This window comes from Heptranchias perlo, chromosome 6 (assembly GCF_035084215.1).
Source record: "Heptranchias perlo isolate sHepPer1 chromosome 6, sHepPer1.hap1, whole genome shotgun sequence".
NCBI lineage: Eukaryota > Metazoa > Chordata > Chondrichthyes > Hexanchiformes > Hexanchidae > Heptranchias > Heptranchias perlo.
In genome coordinates this window covers 34,616,460-34,636,977 of record NC_090330.1, presented here as the reverse complement: position 1 = coordinate 34,636,977, position 20,518 = coordinate 34,616,460, and the positions used below count along the sequence as shown (strand labels likewise).

Here is a 20,518-nt window from a genome sequence, read left to right as displayed (position 1 = left end):
GCTAAGACCTTGTCTAGCTAGCTAACGCAACTTATTGTTCCAGCATTCACAAACTGCAACCTAGCACAAAATTAGCCATTGCCTTCTAACAAGGAAGCAAGATAATAGATGTTAGTAGCACTGAGAACTCTGCAAGGACGACTATTAACCTCGTTAATCTCAAAGCAGAAGGCTGCCTCGAAAAAAGGATATTCGTGATACCCCAAGCAACTAAGATATAAAAGGGTCAGCATAGTTATGGGAAGAAGGTATCTTGGAGCTACCGGACTGCTCACCAGGAATACCCAAGAGCCCTGGGTCTGATCGACATACAATCTAGGATAGAAGAGTCAGGTTGTATATCGGCTTGCCAATTAAAATATAATAATATTGATAATCTGTACCACACTGTAAAGTACAATTGGCTACTGATTTGTGCCATGTTGGAGTATCAATAAACTCTCATACCCCAAAAGGAAACTCGTCCGAATCTGTAAATCTGCTACACCATGTGTGTTGGATGTGGCTTACTATGTATGAGCAGGCCCTCTCACCTGCTTTCTTTGGAGTGGCACAGCTGCTGACAGTGATTGCTGAGGCTGCTACCCCTCCTCCACCTCCTACTCCTCCAACTGTTCCTCAATCCGGAATAGTGAAGCAACAATAGCCCATACAAAAAAAGATAAAGCTTACTGACGGTGATAACGGCAGAAAATTGCGAAAAAAGCGATCTGTAAACTGGAAAATCTACCAGACAGCAAAAAACTCATCTCATTCAGGAGCTGCAGCTGAGAGCATTTTTGAATACACCTTCAAAAGCTCCCACACAACAATCCTGTCAAGTTTTCCTGGTGGGTCCATGACTGGGCGGGGATTCATCTATTTTAGGTTAAAATGGCTTGCGGGTTCCAGATTATGTCTTCAGAGGAGGACTTCACATTTTAATAGGCCCCCGCTTGCCTGGTTTGGGTACCTGTTCCAAATGGAAAGTATCACCAGTTAAAATGGCAACCGGCATAAAAGGTTTGGGAACGGTGCGACAAGCACCCAAATGCGATTTTAACTCCCTAATCACACTGTTCCCGCTAGTTGGGCAGGGTTAAAATCGGGGCTCTCATTTTTGAACCATTTTTGCTTTCTTGGTTTAGTGATCAGGAGTAGGATCCCCAAAATACTGTTTGTAATGAGAATCCCTTTAAATCTCAGTAATCTGATGAATTACACATTATCTCAACCATTTTATTTCAAAGTACAAGCCACAGGCCACCATGTCAAAGTAACAACAAAAAAGTGCTGGTGTTTACTAGAGGTTCCTTTTTCTAGAACCAAAACTGCTGACCTAAAGTTCTTTCAGTAAAAACCCTACAGATGTTTCCTGACTAAGCCTGACTTTTATGTTTTAGCAACCATCTACTGGCAATGGCAGTATCCTGATTTAAAGCTGCAATGCCAAACAATTTGGAACCCTACCCGAACAGTTAAATATGCAACTTACCCATTTGACATAAGTCGAAACCGTCTGGTTTAAAATATACAAGTTTTAAAAAAATATCTGCACATTCTTAGCAGACATATCACACAAGTATACAAGCAGAACAAGACCAAAAAGATCTAAACTTGTGGAATTACGGAATTATTTTCTAAGAATTATCTTGTAAAGCAACAAAACAAATGCAAGACAACTGGTTCTCAAGTTTAGAAATTTTATCAGCAGCCAGCTGTTACTTTTAAAAACGTCTCACAGCCTTTTGATTGCTTCTCAAGGTTGGCCCTGCTTTTTTTTCCCCCTGGTTTGAGCCCTGGGGTTTTTTCCAGTTTGTTTTGCCTCTCTCAGGAGATTACATGGCTGCAGGGGTTGGGTGGGTGGGGGGGGGGGGGGGGGGGGGGGGGGAGGGGTAGGAAGTGTCTTGTCATGGTGCTCCAGGCATTATGGGTCAGGCTTGATGGACCAGCTAGTCTTTTCCTACCTGTCATTTTCGGATGTTCATAAAGCTATACCAGAGTTACATTCAAGGGACAACGAACACATAATATTTAGATTCATCAACAGCTTGGTGGCACAGTGAATTGGCATACCAACATGCTGTGTCATAGCGTGGTAAAGAAGCATATTTGTGCCTGGGATTCCAAACACAGTAAACTTTCCATCTCAGTTCAGCCATCAGTGAAAGTACAGGATCGTCACATCTGCACAGGAACAGGGAGTGAAATATTAGAGAGTGAATCACATCACACCATCATATTGAAACGACATCTCCGATGGGAAATGGTGCATTGCGAGGAGAGTCCACAGAAAAAAAAAAATGAAACAAAAAAGTGGTTCCCCCCTATCAACAACGCCAGGTTCCACATGTACGTTGACGATACCCAATTCTACCTTACACTACCTCCCTTGACCCCTCCACTGTCTCTGATTTGTCACACTGTTTGTCCGACATCCAGTAATGGATGAGCAGAAATTTCCTCCAACTAAATGTTGGGAAGTCCGAAGCCATTGTCTTCTGTCCCCGCCACAAACTCCGTTCCCTAGCCACTGAATCCATCCATCTCCCCGGTCGCTGTTTGAGGTGAACAGACCGTTCGCAACCTTGGCGTTGTATTTGACCCTGAGATGAGCTTCCGACCACATATCCGCTCCATTTCCAAGACCGCCTACTTCCACTTCTGTAACATCGCCCATCTCCGTCTCAGCTCACCTGCTGCTGAAACCCTTATCCATGCCTAAGTTACCTCCAAAACTCTGCTGCCCGTATCCTAACTCATACCAAGTCCCATTCACCCATCACACCTGCGCTCACTGACCTACATTGGCTCCCGGTCCAGCAACGCTTCCATTTAAAAATTCTCATCCTTGTTTTCAAATCCCTCCATGGCCTCGCCTTTCCCTATCTCTGTAACCTCCTCCAGCCCTACAACCCTCCAAGATCTCTGCACACCTCCAATTTTGCCTCTTGCAAATCCCCGAATTTAATTGCTCCACCATTGGCAGCCATACCTTCAGCTGCCTAGGCCCTAAGCTCTGGAATTCCCACCCTAAACCTCTCCACCTCTCAACCTCTCTCTCCTCCTTAAAACCTACCTCTTTCACCAAGCTTTTGGTCACCCACCCTAATAGCTCCTTATGTGGCTCGGTGTCAAATTTTGTTTGTTAATTGCTCCCATGAAGCACCTTGAGACGTTTTACTACATTAAAAGCGCTATATAAATGCAAGCTGTTGTTGTTGGTTGTCCCCATGCAATGAAAACTCAAACAGCAGATTACAGATGTTGCTGAGAAGTTTTCTTACCTTCAGTTTCATCTGATTACAGACTGGCATGTCACTGCTAAATGACAACAGAATCAGATCATCTATTACATAGAATTACATAGAATCTACAGCACTGAAATGGCTGCATATACAGCACTATTCCCGGCCAGAACAGAGATGATTGGGTAATTCCCCTGTCAATCACTGTTGTAAATGACTGGGACTGATTTTACTGACATATGTTCAGTTGGTTGCAGTTTGTAGAGACTCTTTTTAAATAAAGACTGTAAATAGACCTTGTTTGCTTTGCTGGTTGCTGAGTAAATAAACATTGTTGGCTTTGCTGTAAAATACACTGCTTGGCTGCAAGTCCTGCCGGACCCATGTCCTGCCCCCCCTCCAACTCATTGGCTGATTCAGTGGTGTCAATAGACACGCTGCACAGGAACAGCCCAATTGATCTATGCTGGTGTTTATATTCCACTCTAATTACTTCTTTGCACCTTGATAGTTTGAATAGTTTTGTTTTATTTTTATAAACAGGAACGATCTCCGTGCCATAACGGATAGGCCCCAAACCCACCCAATGATGGGCCTCAGGCCTTATTTACATGAGACCGGCAAATTGCAGACACCTGCTGGCGCTTCCAGGTAGCTCGCCGGAGGAGAATATTCCAATTTAGGGCTGTTGCGTTGCAGGCAGCGGCCCTCAGGTAGGTCCTTGGAGAGGGGAGAGGAAGAAATCAGGAAAGAAGGGTGATCGAGAGAGGAGGGCAGTGATTGGTCATTACGGGCCGCTAGTTAGACTGAACGTAGACCATGTTTTCCTGAATGCAGGCAGCGCCAAGGGGGCCTTAAACAAGAGTTAGGTCCTCTATTTGTATATGCAAACAGACTAATGCCTGTAATGGAGGAAGTGGATGGGGTTTGTCTGGTGGGCTGCTTTGTCCTAGATGATGTCAAGCTTCTTAAGTGTTGTTGCAGCTCCACCCATCCTGGCAAGTGCAGAGTATTTCATCACACTCCTGACTTGTGCTTTGTAGGCAGTGGAGGGGCTTTGGGAAATCAGTAGGTGAGCCACTCGCTGCAGAATACCCAGCCTCTGACCAGCTCTGGTAGCATAAAAATACATAGTTCATAACATGATTAAAGTTGCCTATAAAATTGTCTTTTGTGTGTTTGAGTAGATTCACTAATGTTTTTACATGAATGCCTCAGTTTCACCTAAAAGCCTGGGCTTAAAATTCATACTTTGGCCCAGAGCAATAATTTTGTTACCTTCATGGAGATGTCAAAGTCTATGCATGTGCAGAATTTCACATCAGAACTGGGAATGCATATTTCTTCATAGTGTAAAAGGATTTTTTCCAAATGATTTGAAAAGAAGTTAAGTTTCATATGTTAATTTTTAGTTGAGAGACAGCACAAGTCAGAGACAGCTAGTCAAACATAGAAAGGGGGGAAAAAAGTCCCTTTCCTGAACCTGTCAAGTAGTTTTCTTTCTCCACATACATAACACAATTTGAATTTAGAAAGTTTCTCAAATAGATGCATAGGATTTGATTATCATCACCTGTGTTTTAGTAACAGTTAGAAAATGTAAACATTCTAATTAATCACAGCTACGTTAGCTATGTATCTAAGTGCAGAGAAGATATACATATTATTTAAAAATTAACATGTGCACACACTTCCTGTCTGCACATCCTAATTTCTTAGTTTCTTGTTTTTGTCAGACTTTGTGTCAACATTTTAACCATTATAAATTCCGAAAAGGAATTATACATTCCTTTCTGGTGCAAAAACACAAAAGGAAAAACAGCCCAACCATGGCTAACAAAAGAAATTAAGGATAGTAATAGATCCAAAGAGGAGTCATATAAAGTTGCCAGAAAAAGTAGCAAGCCTGAGGATTGGGAGCAGTTTAGAATTCAGCAAAAAAGGACCAAGAGGTTGATTAAGAGGGGAAAAATAGAGTATTAGAGTAAATTTGCAAGGAACATAAAAGTGGACTGCAAAAACATCTACAAGTATGTAAAAAGAAAAAGATTAGTGAAGACAAATGTAGGTCCCTTACAGTCAGGAATGGATGAATTTATAATGGGGGACAGGGAAATGGCAGAGCAATTAAACAAATACTTTGGTTCTGTCTTCACGGAAGAGGACACAAATAACTTCCCAGAAATACTAGGGAACCAAGGGACTAGTGAGAAGGAGGAATTAAAGAAAATTAGTATTAGTAAAAAAAAGTGCTGGAGAAATTAATGGGATTGAAAGCCAATAAATCCCCAGGGCCTGATAATCTGCATCCCAGAGTACTAAAAGAGGTAGCCATGGAAGTAGTGGATACATTAATTGTCATCTTCCAAAATTCTATAGATTATGGAACAATTCCTGCAGATTGGAGGGTGGCAAATGTAACCCCACTATTTAAAAAAGGAGGGAGAGAAAACAGGGAACTACAGACTGGTTAGCCTAACATCAGTAGTAGGGAAAATGCTAGAGTCTATTATAAAGGATGTGATAACAGGACATTTAGAAAATATCAATGGGATTAGACAAAGTCAACATGGATTCATGAAAGGGAAATCATGTTTGACAAACCTACTGGAGTTTTTTGAGGATGTAACTGGTAGAATAGATAAGGGAGAACCAGTGGATGTGGTTTATTTGAATTTTGAGAAGGCCTTTGATAAAGTCCCACATAAGAGGATAGTGTGCAAAATTAAATCACATGGGATTAGGGGTAATATACTGGCATGGATTGAAAACTGGTTAACAGACAGGAAACAGAGAGTCGGAATAAATGGGTCTTTTTCGAGGTGGCAGGCAGTGACTAGTGGGGTACCGCAGGGATCAGTGCTTGGGCCCCAGCTATTCACAATATATATATATGATTTGGATGAGAGAACCAAATGTAATATTTCCAAGTTTGCTGTACAGAAGGCTGTGGAGACCAAGTCACTGAATATATTTAAGGAGGATTTAAATAGATTTCTAGACACAAAAGGCATCAAGGGGTATGAGGAGAGAGCGGGAATATGGTATTGAGATAGAGGATCAGCCATGATCATATTGAATGGCGGAGGCTCGAAGGGCCGAATGGCCTACTCCTGCTCCTATTTTCTATGTCCACGTTTATAATGGATTTTACATAAGTAAACTTGCCATGATGTAATTGCACAATCTGGCCACTGGGTGGAGCGAATTTGTAACCTGTTTCTCAGAGCTCTGAAGATATGTTTTCTTCAATGTAAACATTTGAATTTGAGATTTCTTGTTTTCATTTTATAATATTTAGTTTTTTCTCCCCTTCTAAATTTTTCTCTAACCCCTGCTTTTTCAGTGTAGCTCCCAAGCAGCGGGCTTTCCATTCAGACGCCCACTCTGCCTCACATACTCTTTGATTCCAATACAGAAACCCCGGTCTGCCTCTCCCAACCTTAGACTCACTACATCCTCCCAATTTGCCCTGGATGGTGGTCGGCCATCATTGTCCCCAGCTTGTGCGCATATTTATGTTCCACCCACGCCGGTCAGCATGTTCTTGGCCGCTGCTGCTTCCTGGTCCCACCGATAAAGATACTTCAGAAGTATCTTTCGTATCTTTCTTTAATAACAAGAAACATTCACTCCACAGCATTTTCAAAGAGGTAAGACAGTTGGGGAATGGAATGGACAGCAGAAAATGAAGTATGTTGTAACCTCTTGTTTAACAAACTAGTATCCCTACTGAAATAAAAACAGAAAATGCTAGAAATACTCAGCAAGTCAGGCTGCATCTGTGGAGAAAGAAAGAGTTAACATTTCAGGTCGATGACCTTTCGTTAGAACTGAAAGAAATAAAGATTTAGCAGTTTTGAAGCAAGTACAGAGCCAGGCAAAGGGGGAAAGGAAGGGGAGAGGAGGAAAGGAAACTAAAGGTAAGTTCTGTGATAGGGTGGAGAGCAGGAGTGATTAAATGACAAAAGGGATGATGGTGAAAGGCAAGGAGGGTGGTAAAGAAACAAAAGATGGGTCTAGAGGAGCTGTAAGTTGTAACAGCAGAACTGTTACCAGCACCTGCTGCCCAAAAAGATGGGAGCAGTGGTTATTATCTGAAGTTTTTGAAATCAATGTTGAGTCCAGAAGGTTGTAAACTGCCTCATCGAAAGAGGAGATGCTGTTCCTCAAGCTTCCGTAGAGCTTCAATGGAACAGTGTAGGAGGCCGAGGGCAGAGAGGTCAGAGTGGGAGTGGGACGGAGAATTAAAACGGCAAGTGACCGGAAGGTCAGGGTCACGCTTGCGGGCTGAGTGGAGGTGTTCGGCAAAGCGATCACCCAATCTCCCCAATGTAGAGGAGACTGCATCATGAGCAGCGAACACAGTATACAAAATTGAAAGAAGTACAAGTAAATCGCTGTCTCACCCGGAGGAAGTGTTTGGGGCCGTGGACAGTGGGAAGGGAGGAGATGAAAGGGCAGGTGTTGTATCTCCTGCACTCGCACAGGAAGGTGCTGTGAGAAGGAAAGTGGGCGTTGGGGGTCATGGTAGAGTGGACCAGGGTGTCGCGGAGGGAACAGAAGATGTGTTTGGCGGTGGCATCGCACTGGAGGTGGCGGAGATGGTGGAGGATGATACATTGAATGTGGAGACTGGTGGGGTGAAAGGTGAGGACAAGGGGGGCCCTATCATGGTTCTGGGAGGGAGGGGAAGGGGTGAGGGCGGAAGTGCGGGAAATGGTCCAGACACAGTCGAGAGCCCTGTCAACTACAGTGGAGGGGAATCCTCGGTTAAGAAAAAAGGAAGACATATCGGAAGCACAGGTGTGGAAGGTGGCATTGTCAGAACAGATCTGAGTACCTGAGTTATAGAGTCCAATATTATTATTCAGAATTGATGGTTTCAATAAATTCAGTCTTCAGGTAGGCATTTAGCAACGTTTGAGAATTTTTAAAAATTCTCATTATTTTCCTGTGAATGTGCTAGATGTGTTTGTACTCCAGTACGCCAGGTGAGGTTTCACCAAAGCAGTGTACGATTGTAGTAAGACTTCCTTACTTTTGTACTCAAACCCCCTTGCAATAAAGGCCAACGTTCCATTTGCTTTCCTAATTGCTTGCTAACTTTTTGTGTTTCTTATACGAGGACACCAAAGTCTCTCTGAACACCAACATTTAATAGTTTCTCTCCATTTAAAAAAATATTCTGTTTTTCTATTCTTCCTACCAAAGAGAATAACCTCACATTTCCCCATATTATACTCCTTCTTGCCTACTCACTCATCCACATAGTATTACAATTCAAACTTTCTCCCTTTTTTATATATTCTCTTGTTATGTATGAATGTAACTCAGATACTGTCCCCATCTTTTTCAATGCCACCTTCATCATCACCTCCTCAATAAAACACCCTTGATCCTCTGTCCTTGCAAATTATCACCTCTTTCCTCTCCAAAGTTCTTAAACGTGTACTCACCTCCCAAATCCTTGCCCATCTTTCCCGCAACTCCTTGTCTGAATCTTTCCAATCAAGTTTCCGCTCCTCCCACAGCATCAAGACAGCCCTAACCAAAGTCACAAATGACATCCTATGTGACTGTGACCATGGTGCATTATCCCTCCTCATCCTATATGACTTCTCGGCGCAATTGATTGCACCATCCTCTCCAATGCCTCTCCTCCATTTTCCAGCTCAGTGAGACTGCCTCACTTGGTTCCAATTTCACCTATCCTATTGTAACCAGAGTATCTCCAGCAATGACTTCTCTTCAAACGCCTCTGGAGTCCCCCAAGGATCTAGCCTTGGCCCTCTCCTCTTCCTCTTCCTCATCTACATGCTAAAACCCTTGGTGACATCATCCGCAGATATGGGGTCAAATTCCACATGTATGCTGACAAAACCAGCTCTATATCTCCACCACCTCTCACGCCCCCTTCAATGCCTCTGTTGTCAGACCGCTTGTCCAAAATCCAGTCTCAATGAGCTGCAGTTTTGTAAAGGAATATAGTTTTCACACATATGTAGGAGGAATTCAAAGGGTTAGACTTAACAGGGTTATGGTTGAGAAATAACAGGAACCAGCCTTAGTGCTGTAATACTCATGGTTAAAACACACACAGCTATGCTATCTGAGGCAAAAATAGTGAAACAAAGGATGGGCCTGTATGTCCAAACATGTCGCTAAACAACTATATTCCAGAATCAAGGAAGAACGATTCATGGGCCCCTAAAAGTGCTGATAAGAGAAGCATCTACAAGTGGCATAAATTTGCTGCAGTAAAAAGGGGAGCCAGGGGTTAACTCAGTGTATAAGTAGCCAGCCCGTACTCAGACTCAGGGTAGAGGAGAAAGAAAGTAGAAGCGAGAGGAGCGAGAAGCGGACACACCTTCTACCCAGAACGGAACGAGTAATATAATTCTTGTTCTGTACTGTTAACTATTGCTTAGACACTTACATGTGTTGATCTTTGTGTGAAGTTAATAAAGTATCACTATATCCAATTGGAGTCAAGTCGAATCATTCTGACAGTTTCCTCTGGCTAATCATTGGAAAGCTATCATCTTAGGCTCCCACCACAAACTCCATAACCATGGCACCGATTCCATCCTCCTCCCTGACCATTGTCTCAGGCTAAATCAGACTGTTTGCAATCTTGACCCAAAGCTAATTTTCCAACCTCATATCGTTACCATCACAAATGCCGTCTACTTCCACCTCCGCAATATTGCCTGCTTCTATTCTCCTGGTCCCCGATGCCTCAAATTTAAAATTCTCATCCTCTTGTTTAATCCCTTCATTGCCGTGCCCCTTCCTATCTCTAGAACCTCCTCGAAACCCCCACCTACGCCCTCAAATCTTCATTCCTCAGACTCTGGCCTTTAGTGCATCCCTCCCTCCCTTTGCACCATCATTGGCGGCCATGCTTTCAGCCACCTAGGCCCTCGCTCTTTAATTCCCTCCCTAACCTCGCTGCCTCTCCACCTCCCGCTCCTCCTTTAAGATTTCCTGAAAACCTGCCTCTTCAACCAAGCTTTTGGTCATCCCTCCTAATATCGCTTTCTTTGCCTCGTCGTTCATTTATCCCTCACGCCCCTGTGAAGCAAATGGAGATGTTTTTTCTGTGTTAAAGGCGCTACAAAACTGCAAGTTATTGTTGGACAGTTTTGACCTATTTTATCTTCTTTCCCAGTACAATCAATTAAACGTTACTATTTATGGGACATTTTACAAAATAAGTGTGTTTGCAAATTGAGCAGTTCAGGGGGTGGTCCAATTGAAAGGATTTTGAATTTAATGTTTGTGATTTTGAGTTGCATGGCTACTGATCACTGAAGCCCTGGTTCAGTGTATTCAGTCAGCACACAGCTAGGTTGCTGAATGAAATGTTATAGTGAATTTTCAATCAGGTATCTGACATTCACGGAAACCCATCACCATGTTTAAGAGTGTCTACAGAGAAATCTACAACCTACAGGATTTTTCTTTGCCCAACATGGAGATTACACTGCCTGCCCATCAGTGGTAGATCAAAGGCTTAGAGACCCCCAAGTGTATGCGAGGGTAGTGCTGGAGTTAATAGCTAAAAGTGTACAGCTTATGAGAGTTGCTTCAGTTCTTGTGCTTGCTTGCATCTCAACCCATGACCTCAGACTCTCCAACCCTTGACCCCACTGTGATCCCAGAACTTCACGACCTCTAACTCCATGAGCCTACATAGGCAGAGAAATAGGTCATTCAGCCCCTTGAGCCTGTTTTAACATTTAATTAGATCATGGCTGCTCTGTACCTTAACTCCATTTAGTTGCATTTATTCCACATCCCTTGATACCCCTACCTAACAAAAATCTATTGATATCAGTATTGAAAATTTCAATTGACCCAGCATCCACAGCCTTTTGAGGAGTGAGTTCCAGATTTCCACTACCCTTTGTGTGCTTTGATTTCACTCCTAAATGGCCTAGCTTTAATTTTAAAATTCTGTCCCTTTGTTTTAGATTCCTGCACCAGAGGAAATAGTTTCTCTGTATCTACCCCTATCAAATCCCTTTATCATTGTAAACACATTGTTTAGATCACTTCTCAACCTTCTATCAAGGGAATACAAGCCAAGTTTATGCAACCTATCCTCTTAATTTAACCCTTTAAGACTTGGTATCATTCTGGTGAATCTGCACTGTACCCCCTCCAAGGCCAGTATATCTTTCCTGAAGTTCAGTGCCCAAAACTGAATGCAATACACAGATTGGGTCTAACAAAGGCTCTGTAAAACCGTAACATAATTTGTTCACTTTTGAATTCCCACCCCCTTGAAATAAAGGCCAACATTCCATTAACCTTTCTGATGACTTTTTGTTGGATTTATGATGGATTTTCAGAAGGCTTTTGATGAGGTAAAAAGTTTCCTGAGACACATAACTTAATGTGCATGATATAGAGAAAATGTAGCAGCTTGGATAGAAAGTTGATTGTCAGACAGGAAACAAAGAATTAGGATTAATGAGTGTTGTTCGGTTCGAGAATGGTTGGAAGTGGTGTATACTAGGGGTCGGTGCTAGATTCACCTTTGTTCCTACTATGTGATTTTTTTTATTCTTGGGATGTGGGCGTCGCTGGCAAGGCGGGCATGTGTTACCCATTCTAGACAGAGAAAGGATATCGAAGTTAAACTTATACAGCTACACCAGCCAGGTATAGCCAGTTAGTCTTCAGTTGCCTAGGCCCTAACCTCTGGAAATCCCCCCCAAACCTCTCCGCCTCACTACCTCACTCTCCTCCTTTAAGACGCTCCTTAAAACCTACCTCTCTGACCAAGCTTTTGGTCACCTGTCCTAACCGCCTTATGTGGCTCGGTGTCAAATTTTGTTTGACAATTGCTCCTCAAACGCCTTGCGACGTTTTACTACGTTAATGGCACTATATAAATGCAAGTTGTTGTTGTCGTCGTCATCGTCCAGATACAGCTACCAGGATGAAAGGTTAATTTACCCAGGAGCAGAGAATCCAGGAAGAACAGATAGCACCTCTACAAATGGTGGTTCACAACTGTGACATCTCAGAAGGCTAACACCATCCTCCCAAAGGCGGGGGAACATGTTAATTCACACCAGCTTATAAGGACGAAATTGTATAAATTCTGGAAATATTGCTAACTACAAGCACATAGACTTTAATCTATTCAATAGACTGGCTATCTAATGCTGTTAATTTGTCAGCTATCTAAGGAGTCTAATCCAAAATTAATTTCACCAATTTATATCAATCTGAGACAACGATCTCAACTGTAAATTTATAAATCAGCAAGCAGTTCATACTGAATTACTGTGACATAATTGAACTACCTTTGTAACCTGTTATTTATTTTGTCAATTATATCTTTCTACTACTCAAAGTTTAAGTGCTGCTAACTATGCTTCTGAGGTTAATAAACAATTGTTAGTTCACGCCTTTGTTTTCTGACTTTGATGACTGGCAAGAAAGGATTAATTCATTCACTCAGTAGCTTATGCAGATCCTGATGGGAAGTTGATAGTGTAAATGCCAATATAATCCAAACTGGTCAATATATGACAGTTTCGCAAGCCAAATTTAGGTATCATTAATTCCTAAGCATAAACTAGGTGATAAGCTCCAGACAGTTTCTTGACGGAGGAGTTACGGTGAAGGGTTATGGATTCATCTGGTGTCCCTGATGAATATTCTTGTCAAGGTATTAATTCCAGTGTTCTTAGATGCCTAAGTTTGATTAGTTTATCAATTATCTTCCCCCTTTCTATCATAAATGTCCTTATTTTTTTTAATCTCTTTTTCTATTGTCATGCCCTCCATGTTAATCTCCCTGGTAAGTAGAGGCAAACTAATTATTAAGTATTTCTGCCATTTCGCTGTCATTACCTGTGAGTTTATCATGTGTATCCCATAGCAGCCCTATCTCTATCCAGATTTCTCGTTATGCGACAGTAGAATACTTTACTACTTCTTTTTATATTCCTTGATAATCTAATTTCATAGTTTCTCTTCCTTATTGTTTTTTTGACTTCTTTCCGAACCTTTTCGTATTCCCATTTGTCATCCTCGTACTTAGTGTAAGCCTTTCACTTTAGTTTCAATCTTGTCCTTATTTCTGCATTCATCCATAGTGTGTTTGTTACTGACTAGCTTGTTCTTGATTTTTAGTGGGATATATTTCTCCTGGAATCCATTGATCACCATTTTAAACATTTCCCACTGCTGTTCTGTTTCTTTGTGTATCAGTAAATTTTCCAGTTTATTTTCCCTAGTTTTTTCTCATCCCCTTAAAATCAGTTTTTTTCCAATTTATTATGTTGTTCTTTGTCTTACTTATATCCTTCTCAATCTTTATCTTAAACCTTATTATGTTGTGATCACTATTGCCTGGGTGTTCCCCTACACTAACTTCTCTTATCTGTTCTGGTTCATTTTCCATCACTAGGTCCAGCAGTGCTTCCTCTCTTGTTGGGCTTTTTATATACTGGGTAAGAAAGGAGTCCTGCACACATTGTTAAAACTCTGTTCCCTGTACCCCTTAATCTACCTCCTCTTGCCAGTTTATTTGGTGGTAGTTAAAATCACCCATGCTTATTATTCTATGTCCTTAACTCATATCACATATTTCTTCCTCCACCTCCTTTCCACTATTAGGAGATCTGTAGTATACCCCTATCAGTGTGATCAATCCCTCTTAACTTTTATTTCAATCCATATAGATTCTGCTTCTAACCTTCTGTTCATAGTATCAGAGTAGGTACAACACAGGAGGAGGCCATTTGGCCCATCGCGCCTGTACGGGCTCTTTGAAAGAGCTATCCAATTAGTCCCATTCCCCTGCTCTTTTCCCATAACCCTGTACATTTTATTCCCTTTTGAAAGTTACTATTGAATCTGCTTCCACCATCCTTTCAGGCAGTGCATTCCAGATTATAAAACTCGCTGCATAAAAAATGTTTCCAATTGTCGCCTCTGGCTCTTTTGCCAATCAACGTAAATCTGTGTCGTCTGGTTACCGACCCTTCTGTCACTCAACACAGTTTCTCCTTATTTACTCTATCAAAACCATTCATGATTTTGAACACATCTATCAAATCTCCGCTTAACCTTCTCTGTTCCAAGGAGAACATCTACAACTTCTCCAGTCTCTCCACATGAAGTCCCTCATCCCTGGTACCATTCTAGTAATCTCTTCTGCACCCTCTCTAAAGGCCTTGACATCCTTCCTAAAGTGTGGTGCACAGAACTGAACACAATACTCCAGCTGTGGCCTAACCAGTGTTTTATAAAGGTTTAGCATAACTGCCTTGCCCAGAATCGCATTTGCTTTTTTAAATGCCTTCTCAACTTGTCCTCCCGCCTTCAAAGACTTGCGTACTTACACCCCCAGGTCTCTCGGTTCCTGTACTTTCTTTAAAATTGTACCATTTAGTTTACATTGCCTCTCCTCATTCTATCTACCAAAATGCATCACTTCACACTTCTCTGCAATAAATTTCATCAACCATGTGTCTGCCCATTTCACCAGTTTGTCTATGTCCTCCTGAAGTCTGTTACTATTTCCGAGTTTCAGATCATCTGCAAACTTTGAAATTATATCCTCTATAGCCAAGTCCAGGTCATTAATATATATCAAGAAGAGCAGTGGTCCTAATACTGACCCCTGGGGAACACCACTGTATACTTCCCTCCAGTCTGATAAACAACCAACCATTCACCACAACTCTCTGCTTTCTGTCCCTCAGACAATTTTGTATCCACACTGCCACTGTCCTTTTAATCTCATGGGCTTTAATTTTGCTAACAAGCCTATTATATGGTACTTTCAAATGCCTTTTGAAAGTCCATATACACAACATCAACTGCACTACCCTCATCATCCCTCTCTGTTACTACATCAAAGAACTCAATCAAGATGATCAAACATGATTTTCCTTTAACAAATCTGGCCTGACTTTCAATTATTAATCCATACTTATCCAAGTGCCAATTAATTTTGTCCTGGATTATTGTCTCTAGGCTGACTGGCCTGTAATTGCCGGGTTTATCCTTCTCCCCTTTTTTTAATAGGGGTATAACATTTGCAATCCTCCAGTCCTCTAGCACCGTCCCATATCCAAGAAGGATTGGAAGATTGTGGACAGAGCCTCTACAATTTCCACCCTTACTTTTCACCTTCAGTAACCTAGGATGCATCCCATCTGGACAGGTGACTTTTCTACTTTGAGTACTGCCAATCTTTTAAGTACCTCCTCTTTATCTATTTTTATCCTAGCCAATATCACTACCACCACCTCCTTTACTACTACGATGGCAGCATCCTCTTCTCTAGCGAAGACCGATGCAAAGTATTTATTTAGTATCTCAGCCACGCCCTCTGCCTCTACAAGATGATCTTTTTTGTCCCTAATCGGTCCCGCCCTTCCTTAGATTACCCTTTTAAGAACATAAGAAATAGGAGCAGGAGTAGGCCATCTGGCCCATCAAGCCTGCTCTGCCATTCAACAAGATCATGGCTGATCTTCTACTTCATGCCATTTTCCTGCACTATCCCCATATCCCGATGCCTTTAACGTCTAGAAATCCATCGATTTCTGTTTTGAATCTCTATTTTAATCTTTACATGTTTATAAAAAACTTATGGGTTCCCTTTTATGTTAGCTGCTAATCTATTCTCATACTCTCTCTTTTCCTCTCGAATTCCCTTTTTTTAGATCTCTTCTGTACTTTCTTTATTCAGCCTGGTTCTCTACTGTATTATGAACCTTACATTCGTCATAAGCCTCCTTTTTCTGTTTTATTTTAATCTCTATATCTTTAGTCATCTAGGGAGCTCTAGCTTTGGATACCTTCCTTTCCCCCTCGTAGGAATTTGACTACTCTATACCCAAACCAACTCCTCCTTAAAGGCCTCCGATTGTTCAATTAATTATTCCATAACTATTCTAAACCGAATGATATTATAATCAATGTTCACCAAATGTTACCACTGAAACATGCTCCACCTGTCCCACTTCATTCCCCAGAAATAGATCCAGAGCTGAATCCCGCCTGGTTGGGCTGGAAACACACCGTTCAAGAAAGTACTCTTGTACACATTTCAGGAATTCTTCCCCCTCTTTGCCCTTTACACTGTTACAGCCCCAGTCTACAATGGGATAATTGAAGTCCACCATTATCACTACTCTATAGTTCATGCATCTTTCTGTAATTTGCCTGAACATTTTCTCCACTATCTCCTTCCCACTACTTGGTAGCCTATAGTCTACACCCAGTAACATAATAGCTCCTCTATTGTTCCTCAATTCTAAACAAATAGATTCTGTCTTTGACCCCCTCAACTACATCATCCTTTTCCAGTGCTATAATCGTTTCTTTGATCAATACTGCCACCCCTCTCCTTTCTTTCCTTCCCTATCCTTCCTGAATAACTTGTAGCCAGGAATATTAAGTACCCAATTCTCCCCTACTTTGAGCCAGGTCTCTGTTATTGCCACTATATCATAATCCCATGTGGTGACTTGAGCCTGCAGCTCACCAACCTTATTTACCACGCTATGTGCGTTTACGCACATGCATATTAGACTCATTTTAGATTGCCTCGATTTTGCCCCCCATCTGATCCCTCCTATTTCTGAACTATTCTTTACTCTAGTGCTACTGACCCTCCTAATCCTCCGTGCAACTTCTTCTGCTCTCTAATGTTGCATCCTGGTGCCCACCCCCCTGCCAAATTAGTTTAAACCCTCCCCCATAGCACTAGTTAACCTCCCCTTGAGGACATTGGTTCCAGCTCTGTTGAGGTGCAACCTGTCCATCTTGAACAGATCCCTCCTGCCCTAGAACTGGTCCCAGAATCTGAAGCCCTCCTTCCTGCACCATTGCTCCTGCCACGCATTAAACTGTCTTATCCTACTATTCCTATACTCACTAGCGCGTGGCACTGGGAGTAATCCCTAGCTCCTGAAACTCTGACTACATGACTTCAACCCTTTTTCTTTCTACATCGTTGGTTCCCACAAGGACCACAACTTCTGGCTGTTCCCCCCTCAAAATGTTCTGCACCCTCTCAGTAATGTCCTTTACCCTGGCACCAGGGAGGCAACACACCATGCGGGACTCACGTCGGTGGTTGCAGAAATGCCTGTCCATCCCCCCCTGACTATCGAATCCCTTATAACAACTGCATTTCTTTTGCTCCCCTGTGCAGCCAAGTTTCCCACGGTGCTGTGGATTTGCTCCTGACTGCACTCCCCTGAGATGCCAACATCCTCACTGGTAATCAACACTGAATACCTTTGTGAGTGCCACACTCCCAGGGGACTCCTGCACAGCCTGCCTGTTCCTCCTAGTCTGTCTGGTGGGTCATCCCTTTCCGCCTGAACTCTCTGTAGCTGTGAGGTGACCACCTCCTGAAATGTGCTATCCACGAAACTCTCAGCTTCCCGTATGCACTGTAGTAACACCAGTCGCCCCATAAGCTCAGAAACTCTAAACTCGAGCAGTTGGCGGCACTTCCTGCACGTGGTTTTCCAGGATACACAAAGCGCTCTGGAGTTCCCACATGACAGGGAATGTGCATGCAACGGGCCCCAGCTGTCCTGCCATGTTAGCTAGTTACTTAAACTGTTCATTTAGCTTTAAGGCAATTTACCATTTATCTAACACTAAAAAACATTAACCAACCACTAAAGACACTAACCACCAAGAACAATAACCACTAAAAACACCAACCAATAAATTAAATACTTACTGACTTACCATCTGTGCCCTTCCTTGTCTTATGGCGTCATTTTTTGACTTTTTCTTGATTTTTGATTCCTTGCGTGGCTCCCTTTATGCTCCACTCAGTTTTAGTCAAATTCCCAGTTGAAAGCCCTCACTCTGTTAGCACTTAACTCCGTTAGAGGTTCACTTTACCAACCTCTATGCTCAAAGATTTGTCCCTTTTTTCCCCCTTTGCCAACCTCTGTGCTCGATGTTATGTCCCTCTGTGTTAGAATCATAGAATGGTTACAGCATAGGAGGCCATTCCGCCCATCGAGCTCAGGCCAACTCTTTGCCAGAGCAATCCAGTCAGTCCCATTCCCCCGCTCTTTCCCCAGAGCCCTGCAATTTTTTTCCCTTCAAGTATTTATCCAATTCCTTTTTGAAAGCCACGATTGAATCTGCTTCCATCACTCTTTCAGGCAGCACATTCCAGATCGTAATTACGCGCTGCGTAAAAACTTTTTTCCTCATGTTGCCTTTGGTTCTTTTCCCAATCATCTTAAATCTGTGTCCTCTGGTTCTCCACCCTTCCGCCAATGGGAATAGTTTCTCTTTATTTACTTTATCTAAACCCTTCATGATTTTGAACACTTCTAACAAATCTTCTCTTAACCTTCTCTGCTTTAAGGAGAACAACCCCAGCTTCTCCAGTCTATCATTCCTGGAACCATTCTAGTAAATCTTTTCTGCACCCATTCTAAGGCCTTCACATCCTTCCTAAAGTGCAGTGCCCAAAATGGACACAATACTCCAGTTGTGACTGAAACAGTGTTTTATAAAGGTTCAACATAACTTCCTTGCTTTTGTACTCTATGCCTCTATTTATAAAGCCCAGGATCGCGTATGCTTTTTTAACTGCCTTCTCAACCTGTCCTGCCACCTTCAAAGATTTGTGCATATATACCCCCAAGTTATTGTTAGTTATGTTCCTTTTTTCTACTGCCTTTATGTTATCTCTAATTAGTACAACTACTCCACCCTCCCCTTCTTCCTTCCCTATCCTTTCTGATTATGTTATAGCCTGCAATATTTAGTTGCCAGTCCTGTTCTTTATGTAGCCATGTTTCAGTTATTCCTGTTACATCTAGTTCCTCGTTACGGATTATTACCTCCTGTTCCCCCATTTTATTTTGGACATTGTGCACATTGCTGTACATCCAGTTTAATTCGTCTTTAATAGTTATTCCTTTTACTTTATTTTTAACAGTCCCCTATACTTCTACTTTATAACTGTATTTGTTGCTTGACCATTTATGTTATCTTTATTCCTTACCCTGGTCTGACCTTTACACTCACCTACTGTTTCTTTTATCTTTAGGCTCTTGTCATTGCAACCAGACCCCTCCGCCCATCTTGCTTCTTAAGGAAGGTCTTAAAAGGAGTGGTTGGTGCAGAGGTTTAGGGAGGGAATAGGGCCTCGGCGGCTGAAGGCACAACCACGAATTCTATTTGATGTTTTTTAAAAGATCGACAAACTAAGTAACTAATTGTCTATATTAAAAATGCAGGTGATAGTATGAAAATGAATATAAATTGGAAAGGCTGCTATTGTATATATTGAAAATACAGGTGATAGTATGAAAATGAATGTAAATTGGAAAGGCTGCTATTGTATATTATTAAAAATACAGGTAATAGTATGAAAATACAAGGGCAACTATTGTGAATTCCGTACATTGCATCATACTGTACCTTATATTTTCAATTGCGAAGGTGACCTGTTGCTGAACAACATCATAAAGATTGACTCTGTACCCTGCGCTTGCAAACACCATGGCCCAACTCCGTCCAACGATTCCACTAGTAATTAAAATAAAAAGTTTGGATAGATCGTATCACTCAAATTGCAACTTTACAAAATAGAAACGACATAGTTCCTTCCATCGAATATTATTCTAACGAACGATATATCCGCCTACTGTAACTTAAGACAAAACAATTACCTTCCCACGATTAAGATGCTGCCCTTTTTACAGTCGCTCATGTTTACTTTTTTGAGGAAAAGACGTTCTACAACCCAGGCTCGCGCGGCCTCTGGCGCTCACCCGAGGGCGGGGCTATGCTCACAAAGTGTTTGCAGTCATCAGTGCCAGCGTGCAAACCCATTGGCTAAAGGCTCCTGATTGATGGAGCAAAATCACGGGGCGCGCCCACCAGCAGTGAGCAGCATGGGTCACAGTTCCGGGGTAGAAAGTGAAGATAGTTGGAGTCCAAAGATGTTTATTAGGTTTTGTACGTTTACATTGTCAAAAGCACAAAAAGCAACGTTCAATTTCCCATTTTCCTGTACTGAAGGTGCAGACTTTACATACTGGCATCTAAAAAGGAAAGAACTTGAGTTTATATAGCCCCGTTCACGACCTCAGGATGTCCCAAAGTGCTTTACAGCCAATGAAGTACCTTTGAAGTGTAGTCACTGTTGTAATGTGGGAAATGGGGTACAGCAAGCTCCCACAAACAGCAATGTCTTAATGACCTGTGACAATGTTTTAGTGATGTTGGTGGAGGGATAAATATTGGCCAGGTCACTG

At 42.1% G+C, this 20,518-nt stretch overlaps 1 protein-coding gene across 1 annotated transcript in view; it reads right to left on the bottom strand.

Annotated features, from left to right (window-relative positions):
• cryl1 (crystallin, lambda 1) overlaps positions 1-20,045 on the bottom strand; it is a 110,641-nt gene extending 90,596 nt beyond the window's left edge. Inside the window, exons 1-2 of the mRNA XM_067986084.1 lie at positions 19,931-20,045; positions 19,680-19,787 (exon numbers count right to left, since the gene is read on the bottom strand). Coding sequence (XP_067842185.1) covers positions 19,680-19,787; positions 19,931-19,971 — 149 coding nt within the window. The 5' untranslated portion in view covers positions 19,972-20,045. The remainder of the gene's footprint in view (positions 1-19,679; positions 19,788-19,930) is intronic.
• Between the last annotated feature and the right edge of the window lie 473 nt (positions 20,046-20,518).